The 27522-nt window shown below is 37.7% G+C and overlaps 1 protein-coding gene across 4 annotated transcripts in view; it reads left to right on the top strand.

Moving 5' to 3' along the window:
- The window catches only part of CCDC191 (coiled-coil domain containing 191), a 101275-nt gene that overhangs the window by 16540 nt on the left and 57213 nt on the right, over positions 1–27522 (top strand). For 3 of the 4 annotated variants that reach the window (XM_027105015.1, XM_027105025.1, XM_027105044.1), the window contains exons 4-8: positions 60–203; positions 2851–3029; positions 4500–4723; positions 8096–8249; positions 25565–25755. In XM_027105015.1, coding sequence (XP_026960816.1) covers positions 60–203; positions 2851–3029; positions 4500–4723; positions 8096–8249; positions 25565–25755 — 892 coding nt within the window. The remainder of the gene's footprint in view (positions 1–59; positions 204–2850; positions 3030–4499; positions 4724–8095; positions 8250–25564; positions 25756–27522) is intronic. The other variant, XM_027105034.1, reaches the window with a different exon arrangement.

The following is a 27522-nucleotide window of genomic DNA, read 5'->3' as shown; positions in this document are numbered from 1 at the left end:
TGAAAACAGCAAATGAAGAAAGTCTCAGAAGTAAAAAGATGTTTTTGTTTTATTGACAGCTCAGGAATTGGTCAATGACTGGTTAGATACCAAACTTAAGCAAGAACTAGCAAGTGATGGGGACGGTGATACTGAAGACACTGTGTCACACATCCCTCCTGTGCCAGAAGCCAATGGACATTTGAAATATGACAAGTTCGATGGTAAGAACTTATTTAATTATGCTAAGCTTTATCATCCAATGAATATGCCCAAGAAGTCTTTTTAATTGTTTTGAATAATAAATGATATGTTATTTGAGTTTTCTGTGTTTTGCTTATTTTTTAATTGGCTTTAATTTTTCTTGATTCAATTTAAATTATTTATCTGTATCCTCAGTAAATTCGTGTGTTTTTTTAAATTAAAATATTCTATTATTTGTAATTCTTCTTATGATTATAATGGCAATTAATGCTGGTTAAGAGTGCCTCTTTCCATATATTGTTGGATGACCATTTACTTTGATGGCTTTTAAATGTTTTACTATATTTAAACATTGATATCTCATTTTGTGTTTACAAAATACTTCATATGTCTTTATAAGGGAGGTTATTACTTGTACACAGAGTTAGTGTCAGAAAAGTTAAATAGCTAACTTGTGAGGATTCCTCAGTTGTACCCAAAGAGTCTAAGATTTTTTTCCCTAAGCGTAAGGATAGGCATAGTGATGGTGGTGGCATCTTGCCATGCATGGCTCAGACACCCCTGATGAACTCATCTTGCAGCATTTCCCTTGTTTAGGACACTACAAAATCCCCAGCTCGCAAATCACAAAGTCATGAGCCCTTAAAGTTAGGGGACTCCTCAAGATCACCTAATCCAATCTACCCTCTTCACCCCCTTAGACAGAGATTCTTCTGTAGTATCCCTATTATGGGGTAATACAATCTCTGCCTGAACACCTCCCAGGATAAGGAACCTGCACTCTGGGAGGAGCCCATTCAGCTGTTGTGAGGCTCTAATATTCATAAATTCTCTCTTAGTTAGGAGAATTAGGATTTTGTCCTCAGTACCTTTTACCCGTTTGTGCAACAGAAAATAATATCATGTTCTCTCTCTCAAGAACAGTCTTTTCTTTTCTTGTGGGAGTTGTAATCATATCTGATCTTTCATATACATCAGTCTTCCTAGATTAAATAGCACCAGTACTCTCAACAGTTCTTTATATCACATTGTTTCTAGATATACTGATTGCCACCTTCTGGATGTTTTCTAGTTTAATGATATCATTATTAAAGTGAGGCATTTCAGTACGTAATATTTATTCTAAAGCATGTCTGAAATATAATGAAACTGCTACTTTCTTTCATATGGTGCTAATATATCTAGTTATATCTCTTAGATTTGTTATTACCTTTTGGTATCTTATCAGGCCTCACTCATCTTATGCTTGTAGTATTACTTTTTTGGGGGATCAAAACATCGAACAAAAATATTACCCAGACATTAAAAAAGGATGTTTATCAAAATTATTAACTAACGGACTTCCCTGGTGGCGCAGTGGTTAAGAATCCCCCTGCCAATGCAGGGGACATGGGTTCAAGCCCTGGTCCAAGAAGATCCCACATGCCATGGAGCAACTAAGCCCCAAAATATGTGAAGCATAAACTGACAAAATTGAAGGGAGAAATAGATAATTCAGCAATAACAGTTGGAGACTTAAGTACCCCATTTTCAATAATGTATGGAACTAAATAGAACATCAGCAAGAACGATATTCAGTATTGCTAGTCATTAGGAAAAAGCAAATTAAAACTACCATGAATAACCACTACGCACCTATTATAATGGCTTAAATTAAAAGACTGATCATACCAAGTTTTGGTAAGGATATGGAGGAACTGGAACCCTCCTACACTGCTGGTGAGAATGTGAAATTATATAACCACTTTGGAAAACAGCTTGACAGTTTCTTAAAAATTTAAACACATAGTTATGTGATCCAACCATTCCAGTCCTAGGCATTTTCCCAAGAGAAAAGAAAGCAAATGTTCATACAAAGACTTGTACATAACTTTATTTGTAATAGCCAAAATCTGGAAGCAACCCAAATGTTTATCCCTAGATGAATGAATGAATAAATTGTGGTATGCCCATACAGTGGAATACTACTCAGCAATAAAAAGGGATAAACTATTCATACAACAACATGAATGAATCTCAAAATAATTACGCTGAGTAAAAGAAGGACGACCAGAAAGAGTACATAGTATATGATTTAATTGATACCAAATTCTGGAAAATTTAAACTAATCTATTGGCAGAAAGCGGGTCTGGGGTTGCCTGGGATAGGGCAAAGAGCATGGGGAGGAGTGAGAGGAAAAGATTGCAAATCTGCGTGAGGACCCTTTTGCAGCTGACAGACACATTCATTATCTTGATTGTAATGATGTTTAATGGTATCTATATATGTCAAAGCTTATTGCAGACTTTAAATATTTACAAGTTTATTATATATCAATTATACCACGGTAAAGCCTTTTTTAAAAAGAGCAGTGGAGTCCTCAAGGATGTTTAGATCCTTGTAACATAAATGTAAAATTAATAGCTTTTAAATTTGGCAGTGAGGGAGTTAGTGACTTGGGTGAGGGCAATTCCTCATGAGTGGAGGTTTTTTCCTCTTAGTTGAAGGTAATTGCTGAGGGCTGTATTCATCCAGTTGGCATTATCAGTTACTATTTATCGAACACTCACAGCTTTGTATTTTTATTGTACCAGGATTATTTACATAAATATGGAAATTGTACTAAAATTAAATTTTAAAAAAATTTAAAATTTTTTCCTTCTTTGTTGTTGTTATGTTTCCCCCAGATTTATGTGGTTATTTGGAGGAGGAAGACGAAAGTACCACCTTTCAAAAATTCATAGACCATCTGCTCCATAAAGACGTGGTAGATTCTGGGATACTGGAAGATCTTGGAATGAATGAAAACCAAGACAAGAAGTGGCAGAAGGATCCTCATCTTACCATGGAGATGAGACATAAGCAGGTGGGAGGGAAAAGCAAAATTAAAATGGATAACAGGAAGCAATTTTTGTGTAACACATTTAATAAGCTTAAATAAAGACTTAGGCTTTATTGTGAAAAAGGGTGCCATCTGTGGTTTGGTTAGAAAGAATAAAAATAAAATATAAGAACTTCAGAAGAAAAATAATGCTCATAAGCTGAGGATAGGAAACATTTTATTTAAGAAAACCAAAAAGAGGAATAATTGATTTTGACCATGAGAGTGGTGAGCTAAACTTTATTAGTTTGGATGTGATACTTCCTATTATAAATATGTAGATTGGGTTTTGCTTGAATTTGGTTTTTGTATTGTGAGATCAAGATATTAATATCATGAATATTCTGGTGAATGTTATAATGATAATTCTTTTCTAGACAGTGGGAAAATTCACTTATTTTGTGATTATAATTTGAAAGGGAGAACAGAGCTGAATTAATCTAGTTCAGCTGTTTTGAATTAGAAAGGCGTATGGGAACTTTCTTTTCTCCAAAGGGAATAGTAGGTTATAGGAAAAAGATTCATCTCAGCACTTTGTAGAGGAACTTAAGGAAGTCCGAAAGACCAAGTCTTTTCCACATGTCCAGAACCAAGACCAGGGTAGTATTAATGTCTATATGTGTGTATGCTATCTTTTTATAACACTGAATTTCTGATTACTTTAAACCATAATGTATGCCAAAGCAGCACTAAGGATGTGAGAGAAACTGGAGTAGATGCATGATCCTGGTTTGGATTTATGATAAAAGGGAAGAGAAAAGGTTCGGTAAGAGGTAGCAATTATCTAGAAGTCTTATCATAACTGAAGAGTAAGATAAGGGTAAAGTTAAATGAAGCAGGAAGGAAAGGACCACTCCTTAATTCATAGCTAGTCTAAAGAATTGGGTTTGAAAAAAATGATTGTGCTTATTCAGAAATATCTGTGAAGTTTGTGGTTTTGATTTCCAAATATGATCCAGAATCATTGATAAATTCAAATAAAGATAGAATTGAATAAAAGGTCATGATGCTCCTTTAAGGCAGTAAATCACTGTTCTAGCCTTCACAAAGTAGCCTCTCCAAAATATCCTTATTCTTTCTTAAATTATAATTAACATACAGACAGAGCTTAAATAAGTAACAGTAATGTACACCTTGGAAAATCTTATGGATCGAAAATCATTACTAAATAAGAATCCAGAATTTGGCATCCAACCCATTGGATTTTCAGCTTTTCTGTAGTGCCTATCGTTCCCAAATTGTTTGGAGTCATCTCGCCTGACTTCATTTAAAATTTTGTATAGGCCATTACCCAGTAAATAAATGAATTTCCCCTATTTTTCTGATAAACAGTGGGGTTCTGGGCCAAAATATTTCCAAGTAGTTGTATTTTGAACTTCAAAATGTGTTCTAAGGTTTTGCATATCCCTTTCTACTTGAAAGGCTGCATTTCACCCTTGTTGTATTCTCTTTAAGGTAAAAGAAAATCGCTTAAGACGTGAGAAACAACTGGAGCGCCAGAGAATTGAAAAGACCCTGAAAAAATCAGCCTTCTTAGAGGCTCAGTATCTGGTGCAAGAAGAGAAAAAAAGGAAGGCTCTAGAGGCCAAGAAAGAGGAGGAGGAGATTCAAAGGGAGATGGTAAAGCTGCGGAGGGAGATAATTGAGAGGAGACGCACTGTGGAAGAAGCGTGGAAAATGTAAGCCAGCCATGATGAGCAGCGTGAAGTGTTTTTGTTTAAGCAGTCATTTTGGAAGTACTTTAAAGGTCCTTAAAATGCACAGACAATGCACTAATAAAACACAAAAGAGAAATCACCCACTAGTCCACCATCTTAACAAGTTAGCTATTTTCATTTTTCCATGTTTCCTCCTGGTCTTGGTCCCTTTATGAACTTAACTGCAACCATAAAGTACATTTAATTTGTTATTCTGCTTGTTGTAATAACCACATCGCCTGGAGTCCTAAGGTCTGTATATTACTCCACTGAGTTCCTATACCATAATTTATGTAATGACCTCCACTCCCTATACTGGTAAGCATTTCAGCTAATTTCAGATTTTTCACTAATAGTGCAGTGAGCATCCTTAAGCATAGAGCTTTTTCATTCTTTTGAATTATGTTCATAGGAGTATAATTACTGAGGTAAATTGTGTAGGTTTTTTATGACTTTTGAAACATTGCCAAATTCCTTTCCAGACGAGTTGTGCATATTTACACAATTCCTGACAGTGAGCCCCACTCAGCATTGGGGGAGATCATCATTTTCAATATTTTTGCACTTTTAATAGGTATTTTATTGGTTAGTGTGCATCTCTTTGTGTACCTGAACATTTGTAAGGTTGAACACGTTTCCTTATGCACGTTTGCTAATTATGCCTCATTCTATTGTGAATTGCCTCAGTGTCTTATCTTCTGATAATCATACAGAGAGTCACCATTGCCTTACTGCCACTGATAAAGAAAAAGAATATCTGACATAAGAGGGAAATCAAAATGGTCCTCACAGGATGTGGTACTATTGTGTATCCTCATGCAGCAAATGAGCTTCATAAATGAAATAACTAATGTATTTATTCTGAGAAACAGCACTGGTGCATAAACTGCAAAAGCCTTAGGACGATGTGCCTGAAATGCCTGAATACTCAAACTGAGGAGCCAGAAAGACCTATTAGCCTGCCACCCCCTTCCACCCCCATCAGCGTACACAGCTTTTCCCCCTGTGTTCTTGACTGCTCTCATCCTACCCAGTTTAAAACAGCTCGGCGGTGGACGTGCATCTCATTCTTCCAAGTGCCAGGCTGAAGCCTCCTCCAGAGGCCTTTCCTTTCAGAAAGCAATCTCCAGTTTTTTAGTGAGTTCTTGCTAAGGTCAGCCTTGCTCTTCAGATTGTTCTCAAACCCTGAAGAATCTAGGCTGACCTAAAATAAATTGTGAAAACAAGTAATATTTGATGGTAGCAGGAAGTTCTGCTCACAGTGGGCACTCAACAGACATTCACTAACCAGTCATTTCTTTTAAAAGTTAAAAGCTTATCCACATGGGGATATATGTATATGTACAGCTGATTCACTTTGTTATAAAGCAGAAACTAACACACCATTGTAAAGCAATTATACTCCAATAAAGATGTTTAAAAAAATAATAAAAAATAAATAAAAGTGGGCAAAAAAAAAAAAGCTTATCCACAGATACAGTGAAGAAGTGCAGTACTTCTAGGTGGACAGACTGGTTTAAACGTTCCAGAAAGCAATTTGGCAATAAACAATAATAGCCATAAAAATGTTATCACTTGACCGGGGAATTCCAGTCCTAGGAAAACTATCCTAAGAAAGTGATCAGGATCGCTTCTCGGCCTTTTGGCTAAGACCAAGTGTAGAAAATGATCAGAAATCCAAAGATTTGTACACAAATATAATGAAAATAATATTATTTATAATAACAGACACTAATAAATATTGGAGAAATTAATAAATACTAGTTGTACAATGAAACAGCACCGACATGTTATCAGGGTTTTCTTCTGGGTGGAAATATGGATGGCTTTTATACATCTCCAATGTTGTACAATGAGCAAACATTGCTTTCATAACAGATACGTATTTTGATTTTTTTTTAAAGACTACATCCATGGTATGAGAACTGTATTTCTTTAAATGCCCACTATGATCTGTCTGTAACTATCTAATATAACATTGTTATGGCATTAGTAAGTTTGGAAAGAGTCAATAAAATTTTATTGTTGGTAGGGCTTTTTAAATTTATTTGTAAGGTGTCCTAAATCTGCTTCATTGCATAGTTTCAAAGTATCTTCTCTAAGAGATTTATTGATTACAAAGGGAAAAATAGCAACTTTACACCGGAGAAACTACCTTAACCAAATGATGGTTCATATCACCAGTAATAAGATTGTGTGCCCCCTGTATAATATATGATAATTAATGAATGAATGTCTATAGATTATTCTGTCATCCCTCTGTCAATTTGAGTTTCCACAACTGTAAAGTGAAATTCAGAAAGACTGGTGACTTGCCTGAGTTTTCACAGCTGATTTGTGGCCAGAACCCACGAATCTAGATTCCTGACTAGATGCTATCTTTACTACGTCATTGATAAAATATATACCTTATACACTTACACACACCTGTGTAGTTTAATACACTCCAATAAGAAGGCAATGGCTATGAGCTGGCTTGGATTGCTGAGTGTAAGAGGGATGACCTGGATGAGAAAGAAAAGGTAGGTGAGTGAGAAAGAAATAAGCAGAAATATGAGCAACAAAGTTACTAAGAGATTCTTGTTAACTTGCCTGAAGTCCTTTTCCTTATTGTTACTAAGTTCTGTTTTTTCTCTTTCCAGCTATTTTAGAATTAATATAAATTCCATTTTCTCCTTATTCAGTAACACCTGATTCTTTCATTATTTTTCTTCCGAGAAACCTTGTAAAAACCTTGTGGGAAAAATGTCATTCCTTTCTTACCTGAGGGTCCTGTTTTGTCTCCCCTTGTAAGAAGAGAGAGAACTTACGTCTGTATTAGAGAATACCTGATAGTTGTTATCTCTCAAATTTTGATCAAGGTATCACTCAATTTTAAACTCAATAAAAATACTTTACTAGGGGCTTCCCTGGTGGCACAGTGGTTGAGAGTCCGCCTGCCGATGCAGGGGACACAGGTTCGTGCCCCGGTCCGGGAGGATCCCACATGCCGCGGAGCGGCTGGGCCCGTGAGCCATGGCCGCTGGGCCTGCGTGTCCGGAGCCTGTGCTCCGCAATGGGAGAGGCCACAATAGTGAGAGGCCTGCGTACCGCAAAAAAAAAAAAAACTTACTAAAATATATATAAGGCTTTCTCCTTTTCAGAGTACATTATAATTTTATTTCATTTAACTGTATTTTATAAAGGAATAAACTAAATCTCAAAAAAAATCACCCTACTTTGTAGTTTTAGGGCTAGATCTAAAAATCTCTATCTTCTGATGGAAAATTCAGTGTTCATTCCACTATGGTATGTTCTAATTACTCACTGTTAAGTCTATTATTCATACTTGTGTTTTTTAATTGTTATTAATAGAGAGAAGAAAAAGCAAGAAGAAAATTCTCCAAAAAATCCAGAGAAAGGCATGTTTCAAAGTGTTCATACTCTTCTGGATGAAGAAAAAATGGCAAAAGAAAGAAAGAAGAAACTGAAAGAGTTATTAATCCAAACTTTCAAGGAAAATCACCAGGTAGGAATTGTAATGTCTCTTTCTTCAGCATTCTGTAGCATAAATGACAAAGGGCTCCGTCAGAGATGGACAGTGTAACACTAAGCCCAGTTGAACTTTGTTACAAATACCAAAGTTGCCCACACCATTTGTTCTGTGCTACCCAGCTGGCTTAGTACACAGGGGAGTGCTTCAGTCCCCTATTCAGGGCTATTCTTATATACTCCATGTGATCCTGGGAAATTGGGGTATGAATTTGGGATGTCTTCCTAAATTACCCTTTTTAGAATTGCATGCAAGTGCTAATGTAGATCTCTGGCAGTTTGAAAGCGTAGCTTCCACTTTGACAGTCTTATGGACCATTGTGTTCTGGATTATTCAGAAGAATTATTCAGAAAGTTACTTGCCTTTTGGTAGCTCAGATCCTAAACAATGACATGTTTGTGCTTCTACTTTTAATGGTCTGCATTTTATTTTACTCTTCTATCCCTTTCTTTAGTTTCACTTTTTGTAAAATTAACTGGCCAATTTTTTATTGACTAACGAGCATCCTCCCCAGGCTACTTAGGCAGAAGTTTTTTTCAGTGAAGTGGGATTGATAACACTATAGATTTGGGGTTTATAAACATTTCAGGTGAAAGGAATTACTTGGAAGATTTGTAAATGAGGTGGTCAGATGAGAAAAGATAAATATGTATATTTTATATCTCCTACAACATCCACTCCAAGGCCTTGGGCGTTGATGAAATTCAGTGAAAGTTAATGGAATGAATGTATAAATGAATGGATTTAACAAGAGAAAAGAATGTCAGGAAGAGATTGAGGGAGTTTGATAAATGTAGGATAGACTAAAAGGGACCTAGAAATTAAAAACAGGCCTGTGAATATGATATGGATAACTAAGATATGAGGGAAAAAGTAAAGTAGTCAAAGCAATTCTTTAACACTAGACACATTTGATGGTAGCATTTTGGACTGATAGGCAAAAAGTCATAATTATTCAAATATAAAACAACGAGTTTGGTCAGAGTTTTGGCTTTAGGAATAGGCAGAGGCAAGTGTGATAGGAGGAACTATTAAGAGTTGGGACTAACATTTTGGGAAAGATGGGCAAAGGCTTTTGGATGCTGCGTCCCCTCCATGAGATGGATGGAGTTTATGTGTCCTCCTACAGTAACAGTTCAGATTTAGAAAATAGGAAAGGAAATGAGTACAGAGGGGGCCATCTTGAGAAGACACAGGGAAAAAGGGCCATGATATGTTTGTTCCCCAACCAATGAGAGATGGATAAGATGTGTGTTCCCTATAAGATTAAGTTTTTCATTTTATTGAAGTCCACTGTGCAAGAAGAAGTAATACAGTCGTCCCTTGGTATCCAAGGGGGATTGGTTCCAGGATCCCCTGCAAATACCAAAATCTGTGGATGCTCAAATCCCTTATATAAAATAGCATAGCATTTGCACATAACCTATTCACATACTCCTGTATACTTTAAATCATCTCTAGATTACTTATAACACCTATGTAAAAAATTAATAAATAGAAACCTGAATTAAGTAGAGTCAGAAGACCAGAAGGGGGAGCTCTCATGCCCTGTGACAATAGCAGAGCCCAAAAGGAAAAAGAAAAACTCTTATTTCCTGGCACGAACTCAGCCAATGAAAAGCCATGGACTCTGCCTACTACAGCCCTCCCAACTTACTTTTCCCTCTATAAGAGTTCTCATCCCCTTGCCCTGAAAGAACTTGCACATGGATTACCAAGGATGGAGATGCCAAATTGAAATTCTTTGCTGATTCCAAATAAATCCATCTTTGCTGGAGTAAACCCTAGCAGTCTATTTGTTCCAGGTCAACACCTAATACAGCATAAATGCTATGTAAATAGATGTAAATACAATGTAAATGCTATGTAAATAGTTGCCAGCCTGGCAAATCAAGTTTTGCTTTTTGGAACTTCATGGAAATTTTTTTTTTTCCGAATGTTTTCTATCCATGGTTGGTTGAATCCACAGATGTAGAGCTTGCAAATACAGAGGGCTGACTATATATGTTTTAGAAAGAAGTGTTAGGTATGAATTTCAGACACACAAAAAGAGTTTTACAAAATTAGTGGCCTACCAAAACAGATTACTCAGCTTTAAAAGGATCAGCTGGTATATTTAAAAATGAGCCAATATGAATAAATTATCTCTACTTTGCCACAGATTCTGCTTGATTTGAACCTATATTTTTGAATCTTTATTTTGAAATAATTTTAGACATACAGAAAAATGGCAAAAAATAGTACATGGAGTTCCTGAATACCCTTCACCCAGCTCTCCTCAATGTTAACATCTTACATAACCATAGTTTAATTATCAAAACTAGGAAATTAACATTGGTAAAATACCATTAAGTACAATTAACAAGACTTATTAGAATGTCACCTATTTTTCCTCTAAGGTCTTTTTTCTGTTTCAGGACTTGATCTGTAATTTCATGCTGCATTTGCTTGTCGTGTCTCCTTAGTCTCCTTCAGTTTGTAATAGTTCCTCAATCTTCGCTTTTCTTTTATGACCTTGACAGTTTTGAAGCGTACTGGTCAGGTATTTTGTAGAATGTCTCTCAATTTGGGGTTTTCCGATGTTCTCTTCTGTTTAGATTGAGATTATGCATTACTAGTAAGAATACTACAAGAAGTGATGCTGTGCCCCATAATATCAGGTATACTTAATGGTTTCTTTTGTTGTTTTTTCTTTTTTGTTTTTGAATTTTATTTTATTTATTTTTTTATACAGCAGGTTCTTATTAGTTATCCATTTTATACATATGAGTGTATATATGTCAATCCCAATCTCCCAATTCATCACACCACCCCCCCAAACCCCCCACCGTTTTCCCCCCTTGGTGTCCATACGTTTGTTCTCTATATCTATGTCTCAATTTCTGCCCTGCAAACCGGTTCACCTGTACCATTTTTCTAGGTTCCACATATATGTGTTAATATACGATATTTGTTTTTCTCTTTTTGGCTTACTTCACTCTGTACAACAGTCTCTAGATCCATCCACATCCCTACAAATGACCCAATTTCGTTCATTTTTATGGCTGAGTAATATTCCATTGCATATATGTACCACATCTTCTTTATCCATTCGTCTGTTGATGGGCATTTAGGTTGCTTCCATGATCTGGCTATTGTAAATAGCGCTGCAATGAACATTGGGGTGCATGTGTCTTTTTGAATTATGGTTTTCTCTGGGTATATTCCCAGTAGTGGGATTGCTGGGTCATATGGTAATTCTGTTTTTAGTTTTTTAAGGAACCTCCATACTGTTCTCCATAGTGGCTGCATCAATTTACATTCCCACCAACAGTGCAAGAGGGTTCCCTTTTCTCCACACCCTCTCCAGCATTTGTTGTTTGTAGATTTTCTGATGATGCCCATTCTAACTGGTGTGAGGTGATATCTCATTGTAGTTTTGATTTGAATTTCTCTAATAATTACTGATGTTGAGAAGCTTTTTATGTGCTTCCTGGCATTCTGTATGTCTTCTTTGGAGAAATGCCTATTTAGGTCTTCTGCCCATTTTTGGATTGGGTAGTTTCTTTCTTTAATATTGAGCTGCATGAACTGTTTATATATTTTGGAGATTAATCCTTTGTCCGTTGATTCGTTTGCAAATATTTTCTCCCATTTTGAGGGTTGTCTTTTTTTTTTTTTTAATTTATTTATTTATTGGCTGTGTTGGTTCTTCCTTGCTGCGTGTGGGCTTTTCTCCAGTTGCAGAGAGCAGGGACTACTCTTTGTTGCGGTGCATGGGCTTCTCACCGTAGTGGCCCCTCTTGTTGCAGAGCACGGACTCTAGGCGCACAGGCTTCAGTAATTGCGGCACGTGGGCTCAGTAGTTGTGGCTCACGGGCTTTTGTTGCTCCGTGGCATGTGGGATCTTCCCAGACCAGGGCTCGAACCCGTGTCCCCTGCATTGGCAGGCAGACTCCCAACCACTGCGCCACCAAGGAAGCCCCTGAGGGTTGTCTTTTCGTGTTTATGGTTTCCTTTGCTTTGCAAAAGCTTTTAAGTTTCATTAGGTCCCATTTGTTTATTTTTGTTTTTATTTCCATTACTCTAGGAGGTGGATCAAAAAAATCTTGCTGTGATTTATGTCAAAGAATGTTCTTCCTATGTTTTCCTCCAAGAGTTTTATAGTGTCTGGCCTTAAACTTAGGTCTCTAATCCACTTTGAGTTTATTTTTGTGTATGGTATTAGGGAGTGTTCTAATTTCATTCTTTTACATGTAGCTGTCCAGTTTTCCCAGCACCACTTATTGAAGAGACTGTCTTTTCTCCATTGTATATCCTTGCCTCCTTTGTCATAGATTAGTTGACCGTAGATGCATGGGTTTATCTCTGGGCTTTCTATCCTATTGCATTGATCTATATTTCTGTTTTTGTGCAAGTACCATATTGTCTTGATTACTGTAGCTTTGTAGTATAGTCTGAAGTCATGGAGTCTGATTCCTCCAGCTCCGTTTTTTTCCCTCAAGACTGCTTTGGCTATTCGGGGTCTTTTGTGTCTCCATACAAATTTTAAGACTTTTTGTTCTAGTTCTGTAAAAAGTGCCATTGGTAATTTTATAGGGATTGCATTGAATCTGTAGATTGCTTTGGGTAGTATAGTCATCTTCACAATATTGATTCTTCCAATCCAAGAACATGGTATATCTCTCCATCTGTTGGTATCATCTTTAATTTCTTTCATCAGTGTCTTATAGTTTTCTGCATACAGGTCTTTTGTCTCCCTAGGTAGGTTTCTTCCTAGGTATTTTATTCTTTTTGTTGCAATGCTAAATGGGAGTGTTTCCTTAATTTCTCCTTCAGATTTTTCATCATTAGTGTATAGGAATGTAAGAGATTTCTGTGCATTAATTGTGTATCCTGCAACTTTACCAAATTCATTGATTAGCTCTAGTAGTTTTCTGGTAGCATCTTTAGGATTCTCTATGTATAGTATCATGTCATCTGCAAACAGTGACAGTTTTACTTCTTCTTTTCCAATTTGTATTCCTTTTATTTCTTTTCCTTCTCTGATTGCCGTGGCTAGGACTTCCAAAACCATGTTGAATAATAGTGGCAAGAGTGAACATCCTTGTCTTGTTCCTGATCTTAGAGGAAATGCTTTCAGTTTTTCATATTGAGAATGATATTTGCTGTGGGTTTGTCATATATGGCCTTTATTATGTTGACGTAGGTTCCCTCTGTGCCCACTTTCTGGAGTTTCTATCATAAATGGGTGTTGAATTTTGTCAAAAGCTTTTTCTGCATCTATTGAGATGATCATATGGTTTTTATTCTTCAGTTTGTTACTATGGTGTATCACATTGATTGATTTGTGTATATTGAAGAATCCTTGCATCCCTAGGATAAATCCCACTTGATCATGGCTTATGATCCTTTTAATGTGTTGTTGGATTCTGTTTGATAGTATTTTGTTGAGGATTTTTACATCTATAGTCATCAGTGATATTGGTCTGTAATTTTCTTTTTTTGTAGTATCTTTGTCTGGTTTTGGTATCAGGGTGATGGTGGCCTCGTAGAATGAGTTAGGGAGTGTTCCTTCCTCTGCAATTTTTTGGAAGAGTTTGAGAAGGGTGGGTGTTAGCTCTTCTCTAGATGTTTGATAGAATTCACCGTGAAACCATCTGGTCCTGGGCTTTTGTTTGTTGGAAGATTTTAAATCACAGTTTCAATTTCATTACTTGTGATTGGTCTGTTCATATTTTCTATTTCTTCCTGGTTCAGTCTTGGAGGGTTATACCTTTCTAAGAATTTGTCCATTTCTTCCAGGTTGTCCATTTTATTGGCATAGTGTTGCTTGTAGTAGTCCCTTAGGATGCTTTGTATTTCTGCAGTGTCTGTTGTAACTTCTTTTTCATTTCTAATTTTATTGATTTGATTCCTCTCCCTCTTTTTCTTGATGAGTCTGGCTAATGGGTTCTCAATTCTGTTTATCTTCTCAAAGCAGCAGCTTTTAGTTTTATTGATCTTTGCTATTGTTTTCTTTGTTTCTATTTCATTTATTTCTGCTCTGATCTTTATGATTTCTTTCCTTCTACTAACTTTGGGTTTTGTTTGTTCTTCTTTCTCTAGTTCCTTTAGGTGTAAGGTTAGAGTGTTTATTTGAGATGTTTCTTGTTTCTTGAGGTAAACTTGTATTGCCATAAACTTCCCTCTTAGAACTGCTTTTGCTGCATCCCATAGGCTTTGGATTGTCATGTTTTCATTGTAATATGTCTCTAGGTTTTTTTTGATTTCCTCTTTGATTTCTTCAGTGATCTCTTAGTTATTTAGTAACATATTGTTTAGCCTCCATGTTTTTGTGTTTTTTATGGTTTTTTCCCTGTAATTGATTTTTAATCTCATAGCGTTGTTGTCTGAAAAGATGCTTGGTATGATTTCAATTTTCTTAAATTTACTGAGGCTTGATTTGTGACCCAAGATGTGATCTATCCTGGAGAATGTTCCATGCGCACTTGAGAAGAAAGGGTAATCTGCCGTTTTTGGATGAAATGTCCTACAAATATCAATTAAATCTATCTGGTTTATTGTGCCATTTAAAGCTTCTGTTTCCTTATTAATTTTCTGTTTGGACGATCTGTCCATTGGTGTAAGTGAGGTGTTAAAGTCCTCCACTATTATTGTGTTACTGTCGATTTCCTCTTTTACAGCTGTTAGCAGTTGCCTTATGGATTGAGGTGCTCCTATGTTGGGTGCATATATATTTATAATTGTTATATCTTCTTCTTGGATTGATCCCTTGATCAATATGTAGTGTCCTTCCTTGACTCTTGTAACATTCTTTATTTTAAAGTCTATTTTATCTGATATGAGTATTGCTACTCCAGCTTTCTTTTGATTTCCATTTACATGGAATATCTTTTTCTGTCCCCTCACTTTTAGTCTGTATGTGTCCCTAGGTCTGAAGTGGGTCTCCTGTAGACAGGATATATATGGGTCTTGTTTTTGTATCCATTCAGCAAGCCTGTGTCTTTTGGTTGGAGTATTTAATCCATTCACTTTTAAAGTAATGATCAATATGTATGTTCCTATGAACATTCTCTTAACAGTTTTGGGTTTGTTTTTGTAGGTCCTTTTCTTCTCTTGTGCCTCCCACTTAGAGAAGTTCCTTTAGCATTTGTTGTAGAGCTGGTTTGGTGGTGCTGAATTCTCTTAGCTTTTGGTTGCTGTAAAAAAAAAAATTCTCTATCAAATCTGAATGAGATCGTTGCTGGGTAGAGTAATCTTGGTTGTAGGTTCTTCCCTTTCATTACTTTAAGTGTATCATGCCATTCCCTTCTGGCTTGTAGAGTTTCTGCTCAGAAATCAGCTGTTAACCTTATTCGAGTTCCCTTGTATGTTATTTGTCATTTTTCCCTTGTTGCTTTCAATAATTTTTCTTTGTCTTTAATTTTTGTCGGTTTGATTACTAAGTGTCCCGGCATGTTCCTCCTTGGGTTTATCCTGCCTGGGACTCTCTGCGCTTCCTGGACTTGGGTGACTTTTTCCTTTCCCATGTTAGGGAAGTTTTTGACTATAATCTCTTCAGATATTTTCTCGGGTCCTTTCTCTCTCTCTTCTCCTTCTGGGACCCCTATAATGAGAATGTTATTGCATTTAATATTGTCCCAGAGATCCCTTAGACTGTCTTCATTTCTTTTCATTCTTTTTTCTTTCTTCTGTTCTGCAGCAGTGAATTCCACCATTCTGTCTTCCAGATCACTTATCCTTTCTTCTGCCTCAGTTATTCTGCTATTGATTCCTTCTCGTGTATTTTTCATTTCAGTTATTATATTCTTCATCTCTGTTTGTTTGTTCTTTAATTCTTCTAGGTGTTTGTTCTTTAATTCTTCTAGGTCCTCGTTAAGCATTTCTTGCATCTTCCCAATCTTTGCCTCCATTCTTTTTCCGAGGTCCTGGATCATCTTCACTGTCATTATTCTGAATTCTTTTTCTGGAAGGTTGCCTATCTCCACTTCGTTTAGTTGTTTTGCTGGCGTTTATCTTGTTCCTTCATCTTGTACATAGCCCTTTGCCTTTTCATCTTGTCTATTTTTCTGTGAATGTGGTTTTCTTTCCACAGCCTGCAGGATTGTAGTTCTTCTTGCTTCTGCTGTCTGCCCTCTGGTGGATGGGCTATCTAAGAGGCTTGTGCAAGCTTCCTGATGGGAGGGACTTGTGGTGGGTAGAGCTGGGTGTTGCTCTGGTGGGCAGAGCTCAGTAAAACTTTAATCCACTTGTGTGCTGATGGGTGGGGCTGGGTTCCCTCCCCGTTGGTTGTTTGGCCTGAGGCGACCCAACATCAGAGCCTGCCCGGCTCTTTGGTGGGGCTAATGGCGGACTCTGGAAGGGTCACGCCAAGGAGTACTTCCCAGAACCTCTATTGCCAGTGTCCTGGTCCTCACAGTGAGCCACAGCCACCCCTGACCTCTGCAGGAGACCCTCCAACACCAGCAGGTAGGTCTGGTTCAGTCTCCAGTGGGATCACTGCTCTTTCCCCTGGGTCTGGATGTGCACACTACTTTGTGTGTGCCCTCCAAGAGTGGAGTCTCTGTTTCCCCCAGTCCTGTCGAAGTCCTGCAATGAAATCCTGCTAGCCTTCAAAGTCTGATTCTCTCGGAATTCCTCCTCCTGCTGCCGGACCCCCAGGTTGGGAAGCCTGACGTGGGGCTCAGAACCTTCACTCCAGTGGGTGGATTTCTGTGGTATAAGTGTTCTCCAGTTTGTCAGTCACCCACCCAGAAGTTATGGGATTTGATTTTATTGTGATTGTGCCCCTCTTACCATCTCACTGTGGCTTCTTCTTTGTCTTTGGATGTGGGGTATCTTTTTTATTGAGTTCCAGTTCTTCCTGTTGATGATGGTTCAGCAGTTAGTTGTGATTCCAGTGCTCTCGCAAGAGGGAGTGAGAGCACGTCCTTCTATTCCACCATCTTGAGCCAATCTCTGTTTTTTGTTTTTGTTTTTTGGTGGCCATGCCATGCGGCTTGTGGTATCTTAGTTCCCTGACCAGTGGTTGAACCCAGGCTCTCGGCATTGAGAGCGCGGAGTCCTAACCACTGGACTGCCAGGGAATTCCACATAATGTTAATAAGTCTTATTACTGTTGATGTTAACTTTGATCACTTAAGATTGTGTCTGCTGGGTTTCTCCACTGTAAAGTTACTATTTTTCCCTTTGTAATTCATAAATGTCTTAGAGGAAATATTGTGAAACTATGCAAATATTCTGTTTATCTGTAAACTTTCACCTATTAATTTTAGCATTCATTGATGGGTCTTGCCTGTAACAATAACTAATGTGGTATTTGTCTAATGATGATTTTGTATTTCCCTTCTTGTCTCCATGTATTCATTTAAATCCTCTAGAAGGAAAAACTGTCCCTTCTCCCCCATTTATTTATTTCATTTATTCAGTTGTTTATTTGTATCAGTATGGACTTGTGGATATTTACTTTATCCTAAGGATTATATTCTAGTATTATTTTTACTTTTTTTCTCAAATTTTTCTAACCTTGGCCACTGGGAAATTTTTCAGGTTGACTCTTTTGCCCTTTCAAAATCCTTTTTTGAAAAAATCCTTTATTTCTCTGGCACCACAAGATGTTCCAGGCTCATCTTATATTTTCCCTGCCCTAGCTCTGGAATCAACCACTTCTATCAATACATGGAACCCTGGTTCCATTTGTTGGAGAATAATATTTGGAAACCAAGATCTGGGTACTAGCTGTGCTCACTGCTACTGGGGTATCATGTTTTCTGGGCCCTCTCAGCAGACAGAGCTGGGAAATAGTTGTACATATACTAACTACACATACACACACATTATATTTGTTTCTGTGTCTATCTATATGTGTACACATTAAAATCCATTAAATCATACTGATACATCCAATTCCAGTGCAGCAACACGGGGGTCATGCTCTCCTCCCCTTTCCTTAATTGTCACTTATTTCTCTATCTATCTGTATATATATTAAAATAATTGTGAGCTCATAACGATAACTTCAACCCTAATCTAACACCATAGGTTTTAGTGTAGCCTTTCCCCCTTGCTTGTTTATACCTGGAGCTTATTATCTAAATTATATTACTTATTTGTTTAGTCCTAGTATACTATAAAAGTAGTTTCAGAATTGGTAACCTATACTGCTGTGGAAACAAATTTACTAGCTACAGTGTAATATTTGTACAGTTATTTTTGTTTTCAGCCTTACTCAGCCAAAATTGTTTTCCAGAGTTACTTAGGTTGGTTCTTTTCTTCCCCTTCCCCTTCCATGGGATTGTTATTCATGTGTATTATTGTTAGTGAACCCCTAATTTAGATTTCCCCAGTGTATGTGGGTATAACTGAGACACAGGGGGAAATCCGCTTTCCACACTCCTCAGGCTTTTACGTACACTTGGCTGGAGACAGGATGTCCTCTGGTAAACACCACCAGAGTAGCAGGCCCTCTGGGCTCATTATCTTGGTCCCAGTCCACATTCCTAGCCTGGCTCTGAAGGAGCTGAAGCTGCCCTTGGGTGATGAAACTTGGATACTCAGCAGCCTAAATATGACCACAGAAAAAAAAGCGGGAAAATGCCTACCTGGCTTGCAGTGAGCAGTTAGATAGCAGGAAACTCCTGTCAGCACCCTCAGAATGGTTCACTGGCACAAACCCAATGGCAAACTATATAATTCGCAGGAAGACTTCAAAGAATCTGTTTCTAAGGGTTGCTCTAGTTCAGGCCCTTTTAGGTCCTGTATTCTTTGTGCTTTGACTCTGGGTTTGTTCTGCCAAACAACTTCTTAACATCACATTTGGGCCACATTATTTTTTTGAGTGTGTGGGTCAGAAATTTATTTATTTATTTATTTATATTTATTTTTAAACATCTTTTCTGGAGTATAATTGCTTTACAATAGTGTGTTAGTTTCTGCTTTATAACAAAGTGAATCAGTTATACATATGTCCCCATATCTCTTCCCTCCTGTGTCTCCCTCCCTCCCACCCCTCTAGGTGGTCACAAAGCACCAAGCTGATCTCCCTGTGCTATGCGTGGGCCACATTATTTAATAGGAGACTTCCTGAGAGAAACAGCAGGCTCTCTTACCAAAACACAAGTTCAGGTGCAGCACTGTTCATGCCTCTTTCCCACTCATTTCATTGCCAGGTCTCTTTATTTTGTCAAAAACACTTATTTTTATATAGAAACTTTCTACTTCCATCCTATCCTACTTTCTCTTTGATCTTGCAGTGAAATCTCTTGGGGAGATTCAGCAATCCACATGTCAGTGCTAATTAGCAGAAACAACAAGGGATTAAGTATGAAATTCTTATACTGTTTGGAAAGTGGCCTTCTTAATTCTCACCCTATTCTGAAATACATTTTATGTTTTCTTCAGATAAAAAAAATCTATGTTCTTTCCTGCTTGTAAAAGTTGAAAGCAAAGAAAGATGCGTTGACACTAACTAAATCTTAATTCTAGGGGGGGGAGGTTTTGAGTTGCTTGTTTACTATCTCTGTTAGAGGATAAGATAATAATGACCCAAAGGAGGCATTGTTGATGTTATGCTTGTGGCATAGTGCCTTCCAGGAGGCTGCCCTGAACTAAACTGAGGGAATGTGGGAATCCATAGAAGAGAAGCCTGCATTTTTTTTTTTTTCTTTCTTTCAACGTGTTGAAAACTGTAGTTAAGAACCTCATTTATACAGCCTGATTCCTCCCCAAAAATCTTAGTTTTAGCAGGACTGCCTACATAGCACTGAAACACAACCATTCCTGAGCTGAAACATAGCAGTTGCTGCTATCGTCTCAGCAGTGTTGTCTTACGTTTGGGTAAGAAAATGAAGGAAAAACCTCTTTGCAAATAAAACTGCTGAGTAAGAGAAGTGTTGGGCACACACACGAAGAATATTGGGATTCATGTAACTCTCCCCTCTAAACATATTGCCAAGGACATTGTGTGCTGTGCATTTTAGGAGGGCTTTGATGCATTATTATCTATAACTTCATACAGCCACTCTGGAAAATTTCCAAATAAAATTTTGTTGATGTTGGTAAAGAGGTTGTTTAGTTTGTTATTGTACTCTTCCTTACCCTGTGAGTAACCCGGGTTTTCCATTCTCACAGAAGGGACATCGAGAGCCAGTTTACCAAAACATTGCAAGAGTGTTTTGCTTTTCAAAACACCATTTTGATCCCAGAGGTTCTAATTCAAAAGTATCTGATTTTCTTTTTTTTGTCTTCTGGAAAAAGTACTGATTAAATTCTGCTTTTAAAAAGTTAAGAAAAGAGCCTTTGGCATAAGTGAAGCCCATTCTCTAAAATTATGCAGAGTAGAGTATCTTTTCCCCTAAACACTAGAAATTTCAGGTGAATATTTATACGGATCTTAAGAACCATATGGGTGAGGAACAAATGACATCACATCATCGCCTTACTGTCAGAGACCCCTAGAGGTGAATCCAGCATTTGTCTAATATATTCTGAGGTCAGCTGTACTTTTGGCGTAGTGTATGTTTGTGGGGCATGCTTGGAGTGGGGAGAATGGGCAGAGAGTGGAGATTGTAGAGGGAGGAAGAAGGTCTAGAAGGGAAAGAAAGATGAAAGAGAAGCTGATGAGCAGTAGTCCTGCCTTCCCTAAAGACATGAGGTCATGGAAATTGGTTCAGGCTTTGTTGGGAAAGGAGCCCTATCCTAGTCAGGTTATAGGCTGTATTGTGGTCATTCTTCTTTAAAAGATCCCAGAGCATTTTATTGGTTAAGAATTTAATATGATGAGACTAAGCAGTTGCTTTCTGAAATTCTGCTACTTCTGCAGTGAAACAGAATTAGATAAATACAGCAATATTATTGATTGAAACTTCTTAGCAGAATTAAGAAGAATTTACAACATGTCCTTTTGTTAGTAATACATATCAATGCATTTATGGGTGAAATGATACAATGTCTGATGTCTGGAATTTATTTTTAAATACTCCAGGAAAGAAAAGTGAGTGGAAGAGAAATGAAACAAAATCAGCATAATGCTGGTAATTTTTGAAGCTGAGTGAGGGGTTTATTCTTCTGTTCTCCTTTTGGGTATGTTTATGAAATTTCTGTAATAGAGTGAGGGTTTTTTTTAAGTTTAAAAAATGAAGGGGAAAAAAATAAATACAGGAGTAAAATGAGCATCACAGCTTCCAGTATATAACAAAAGTAGCTTTTTGTCTGTAGCCAGTGTTACCATTTCACATTGCAGTGGTTGTCAGAGTTTAGGCTTTTCCATGGAACCCAACAGCAAGTCCAGGTCTTAGCACAGTGTGCTGAAAACTGAATGTATTTTCCCTAATATATTTATCTATAATAGTTATGGGAGTGTATATGGTTGGCGGTAGGGGACACAGTGATTTCCTCTCTTTTCTTTAGGGCAAAATTATGAAAATCAGGGATATGATGGGATATAGGGGACTGCTTTTCAGTGCTGCTTCTTCCCAGGGGCATTCATTTCGTCATGAACAAGATCCTTCTCTGCACCCATCAAATACTTCTTAGCATCTGTGGGGTCTTCTGCCTAGCTGTAGTGGTCCTCAAAAAGGAAAAAAGGAGTGGAGGATGGCTTTCTTGGGTAGTATTAGAGCATCTGTCTGTTACTTTGGGTCTGGGAGCAGCCAGGAGTCAGCTGGGCCCTTTATCTCCAACCTTTGGTCCTTGTCCAGCGCCCCTTGACCACCAGTTGCACCACAGTTAGTTCCATTCGGCAAAAATAAATTGTAAACTTGTTGACATTTTTGTCCTCTTTACAATTCATTGTTTATTTTTCCATGACTGAGAATTTTGATGCAATTATCACTGAGCTTTCTGACAAAAGGGAAATAGCTGAGGAATTTTGATGAGTTACCCACTTCATTAATCAGAACAAGCATCTCTAGTGACAGGGTTAGAATTACAATGAAGATTAGATAGCAAATTGCTGTTCCACCTAACGTCAATCATTACCAGTGACAGCAGTGTGATTACACTTCAGGGAAGAGCTTTTCTTGCCAACAAAACGAGGGTAACTCCAGTGCAGGTAATAAATTTAGCAGGGTGAACTGTCATTTCTTCTCTTGAGTGGAATCCTTAATGACCAAATGATGGCTCATGGAAGATTTTGATTTTGAAAGGAGAAAAGCATTTCACTTAAAAACTTTCTAAATTTCACTTTTTAGTATTTTATTTTAAAAATTATTGTAAATATGTACTTAGGAGCAGTTCTTCCTACAGTGATTTTCAGTATTTTACTTACCTGTAACAAGCCTTAATTATCACCACAACTATAATAAAGAGATGGTAGAAGTTACTAAAAGAACGCATGACTGTATTTGAGAATCTATCAGAATAAAAACATGGTGCAGAAATAAATACTAGGTAAGAAACGGAGGAAGGTCAGACTAGTTGTCCATCTAGTTCAAATATTAAGTTATCTGGCTTAAGCAGAAGGTGTTCCTCTAATGACCAGTTGCGGTTTTAAATAATAGTTCTTGTTTCAAAGAGCAAAGGGATAGAGCACTGCTGTAGTTCGAGTGTAGAACTGAAGAGGAAAAGCAGGCCTGAGCGCTGCAGGGACGCCACTTGGGGGAGGGTAATAGGAAATGTGAATAGATGGTTACTGTGAACTATGCCACTTCTTGTCCCTTCTAAGTAGGAGTGGAGTGCTAGCATCTTCTCCCAGAGAAGACAGGACCAAGAATGTTTTCCTTTCCCAAGTATTTTCCTCCAAGCACATTTATCGGACTCCTGTTTGCCTAAATAATGTTTGCTGTGAATCAAGAATAACTAAGTGGCTATTCTTGATTCATACTTTTATTTTTTTAATTTAATTTAAATGGGATTGCTCTTTTGAGTAGGCAGGAAAAAAAAACCAATGGCAAGTTGATTTCAAGAAAGCAGTTACTGTATGAGTATGTCACTTTGCTGCTATTAACTTCTGTGCAGTGAAACTGAATTATAGACCTTCAAAACCGATCATTTTGCTCTCACAGTCTAAACTTAAGTATTTTTAAAGAAATATATTGACTATGGCATTTACAGACTCAAATTTTCCCCCTCTTAAATTCAGATATTTTCCAGCAGTGCTTTTTTACTGTAGTAAGTTGTATATCAACTTTCAGAAAACAAGCAAGTAATTTGTTATTCCTCTTTAAAAGAGACTTTTTGCCTAGTAGATTAGGGTCATCAGGATGCCTGAATGTTTTGGATTTAGCCTTAGGTATACCACTAACTCTTTGCTTTGTGAATATAGTCATTATTCGTTCTCTATTTGAAGTTTGGCTTGGTAAGGTAAATCATAATATCTGCAGCCTCTCTATTTTGTAATGATGGTCTATGAGTCAATAAAACAGTACATGTGAAATGCTTTGGACTAGAGAAAAAAAATGTGGAAATCCAAGAAGGACACTATTAATAGTGCTATTATTGTCAAGGTGGATTATGTTTGTACTATTTAATCATTAGAAATATTCCAGGAGTTAAAATTAGAGATAACTACCCATACATAGACTATTTCATCAAGTCTTTTAAGAATCTCTTAAATGAATCTGGTAAATAGATGGATTTTCTTTTGACTATGGTGCACAAGTTAACACTGTTGTTTTTTTTTTCCCCATGCTGTATTTTGTGGGATAGATAAGCAAATAATAATGCAAAAAGCATACCCTCTCAACCAGGAAGCTGTGTGTCTTTTCCTTGTTATGACTGAAGGCATATCTTATATTCAGCAAATTTCCCTTCATTCATTCCTCCCTTCCTCCCTGTTCTCTTGCTCTCTCCCTCCTTCCCTCCTTTCCTTCCACAGAATCTAAGGCAAAGGTCTAGGAAACGTGCCCTCGTTTGACATAATGGAAAGGGAACAGGGCTTTTTAAAGACTGCCATGGTTTCTCCTAATGGAAAATTATAATAAAGAAGATTTTGTAGTTTGTCTAAATGGGAATATAATTGGTTTCTTTTGTAGAAAATATTTCAGGCCAAATGGGCTATTTCTAAGAGGTCTAGCCTGTGCTCTCTCATGTTATTGGTCTTTTAATTTATATATTCTCTCTCCCTATAACCTTTCAAAAATAGAGATTATATCTTAAACAACTTTTTTCAGAATTCCCAAATTCAAACACAGCTTACTAAATGTTGAAATAGTGAAAGACAAGTATTTTTAAAGAGAAAGAAGCAGTAAATAGGGCTGACCCTGATATGGCTACCAAGTTCTCGAAGCTGGTCAGCAGGCATCTCCTATACCTCCCAGAGTCACTTCCTGTGAGGTTACTTTCTGTTTCAGTGTTCCTCACACATGGTACTCTCAGATCTGCCAGTCCCTCCTTCTGGAGGCTCACAGTCTTGTGGAAACTGGTAAACAGGTGATTATAACACAATGTGATGACCATTTTGACTAAAGAAAGCATAGGTTGCTCTGGGAACACAGTGGAAGGGCACTTACATGTGGGGAGAGTGATTTGGTATTAGGAGGGCTTCCTGAGAGAGGTGACTCTTGAAATAGGCAGAGAGAGGGCAGAAAAGGACAGAGAAATTACTATGACCATAGATAGAAAAGCACAGAACAGTGTGGTTGGTATAAGACCAAGAGCTGAAAGTAATTTGATAAAGTAGGAGCATAAAGTTTGCTGTGAAGATAGAAGATGTAGGCAAGGCCTAGATCGCAGAGATTTTCTTAGCCTAGGACCGTAAGTACTTCTCTGGAGACATGCTTAGGGTCAGTAGACCTTGTCTGATTTGTTGTCAGATACATATAGTGGAAGAACGCAAGCAGCCCGCGTATCTAGCTTCTGTAGGAGTGTTCACCAAAGCCCTGACGTGGTCAGTGGTAGCCCAGCTGAAGCTGTTTTTAGCCATCTTGTTCCTAGGGACCAGAGACCCCATTCCATCCTATGGGATCTCCCATGTTCATTTGTGCAGGACATCAGTGGTGATAATGGTTAATAGTATTTTAAACTCTAAGACAGCCTGGCAGGGGAGATCTGTTGGAAGCAGGCCTTTCAAGTCTCTCAAACAAGCCCCTTAACTTAGATCTTAGTTGTGACAGTTACTCCAGCTCTGCATAGAACTGGTGCCTTACAATAAGAATTAAATGTTTTAGTTTGCCATGAGGTTGATAGTGCCTTCATTGCATGGCTTGAATCTTTCTTGTCATTTGAGCATAAAGCAATTGTCTGTTCCCCTTCCATCAAGACAACAGTTCCTAGATTTGTTAGAAAAAGTGTGAGGCGGATATCTGAGGACAGGGTTCTCACTAGTAGATATTAGAAACCCTAGTACTGATTTTCCAATGTTTCCATTGCAGTGTCAAAAACGGTATTTCTCTGCCTGGCACAAGCTGATTCTTGATCATAGGATTAAGCTGGGGAAAGCTGGGACCCTGTCTGACTGGAAGTTGCAACTGAAGGTCCTGCGGGCCTGGAGAGACTACACAAGATCCCAGAAGTTGAGGCGGGAGACTCAAGCCATGGAAAATGACCTTAGGGAAGAAAACAGGTACTATTACTTATGCCATGAAAATCCTTCTAGTATGTTTATGTAGGACATCTTTCCTCCTGAAGAAGCCAGAAATAAGCTCTAAAAATGCTTTTCACTGCAATCATCTCATCTACTTATAATATATGATAATCACTGTTTTTCTCTGTTACATCCCAAACTAGAAAATTGTAATGGAAAATTTAAGCGAAAAAAAAATTTTGATTAAAATATACCAATGTACATGCTTTCCTATTTCAAAGGAAGCAAGTATTATGCTTTTTCCCTTATCCTTTGATGTAGTATCATTGCACTCTGGACCATCTTACAATTTAGAAGACAGAATTTGGCTTATGCGGTAGTAATTCTCATTGAGAGAAATCACTGTCTGCACATGGAATGTTAATTAGGGAGACAGGGAACATTCATGGGGGAAGGCAGGCCTGGCAAAGGTGATTTCTCCCTTCCCCCACACCTTCTTTAGAGGTTTTGGACACCTTTATATCAGCTCCCTCTTAGGCTTGTGAATGACACAGAATTTGCCTTCAAATAAAACTTTCTTTGTTCCTTCATCCTAAAATCAAATACATTTTCTTCTTTTCATTTCCAAGGTCAACTTTGCATTCTTGAACCGAAATCATAGATGTAGAAGGAGCCATTTGTTTATTGGTTGGGGGAGCTGGAGGGAGCAGTTCACGGTCTTACGTTTAATCACTTTTCTACGAGCAACTCTGTTATTCCTTCTGGGTGAAAAATTGGATGAATGGTATGTGAAAGTATCGTCATGTAGAAGGGAATGGCGCCCCCTGGAGTTGTGCATTCCTGTGACAGCATCAGGCCCTGGGGAGAATACTTAGGAGCCTGACACATGGCCCCTTGTCCTCAAAGAACTCAGTTTTGTGGGGAAAACGAGATCTAGAAACAGTACAGGTATGGATTAACATTATAAACTTTGTAATGCATCTCCTTCTGCTGCTGAGAACTTAGTAGAGGGAAGTAACTGGGGAGGCTCCTACAGAGTGTCCGGAAAGGCTTTATCAGGAAGATGGGTCTTGCTGGGCTCTGAACAGTAAGTAGGATATTCCTAGGTAGAAAGAGGGAGATGAGATAATGGCATTACGTGTGGCTGGAAATCATCAAGCATGTGGTTGTCAAGTTCATCAACTTGTGGAAGGCCTTAAATGCTAGGGCAGGGAGTTTAGGCGTTCTTAGGTAAATAAAGGTGAATTCCTGAAGGTTTTTAGGCAGGAGGGTGACCTAGACAGTTTTCCTTTCCTACACTATGCTGGGGGAAATCTTCAGTGGGGAAAAAAAAAAAGCTCTTTCACAATTTATGTCTAAATTTTCAGGACCTAGTGATTGATCCAGGGAATTGGGATGATAACTTACTCAAAGCTGGATTTGTTGGATAAAGAAGAGAAACTGGAGGTGTTGGAAAGGGGAAGCATCATGAGTGAGGGCATAGAGGGAGTGGCAACTAAGATGTTAAAGGTAAAAGTGGTCTATGAAATTTACATGCCAGAAGAAACTTGTAGAAGAAAAATCTGAAGAACTTCAGATTCCATTCCAATTAAACTATTTAAATATAAAAGCACTAAATGGGGATTTCATAATAGCATTATGTGCCAATTTTTTTTAAAGATCCTCTTAGAACTTCTTGTCTCATATCTGTGAATTATTTTCAAGTGTCTATTTTTAAATGTTCAGAATGGGTGCTACATTATTTTAACTGTCAGAGTTAGAAAATATTTAACTTATAATAATTTTTTTTACTATAAAACTTTAGAG

Source organism: Aethalodelphis obliquidens, unplaced genomic scaffold, assembly GCF_003676395.1.
Source record: "Aethalodelphis obliquidens isolate GAN/ISIS:26980383/991018 unplaced genomic scaffold, ASM367639v1 scaffold1, whole genome shotgun sequence".
Classification (NCBI taxonomy): domain Eukaryota; kingdom Metazoa; phylum Chordata; class Mammalia; order Artiodactyla; family Delphinidae; genus Aethalodelphis; species Aethalodelphis obliquidens.
This window is presented reverse-complemented; position numbering and strand designations above follow the sequence as displayed.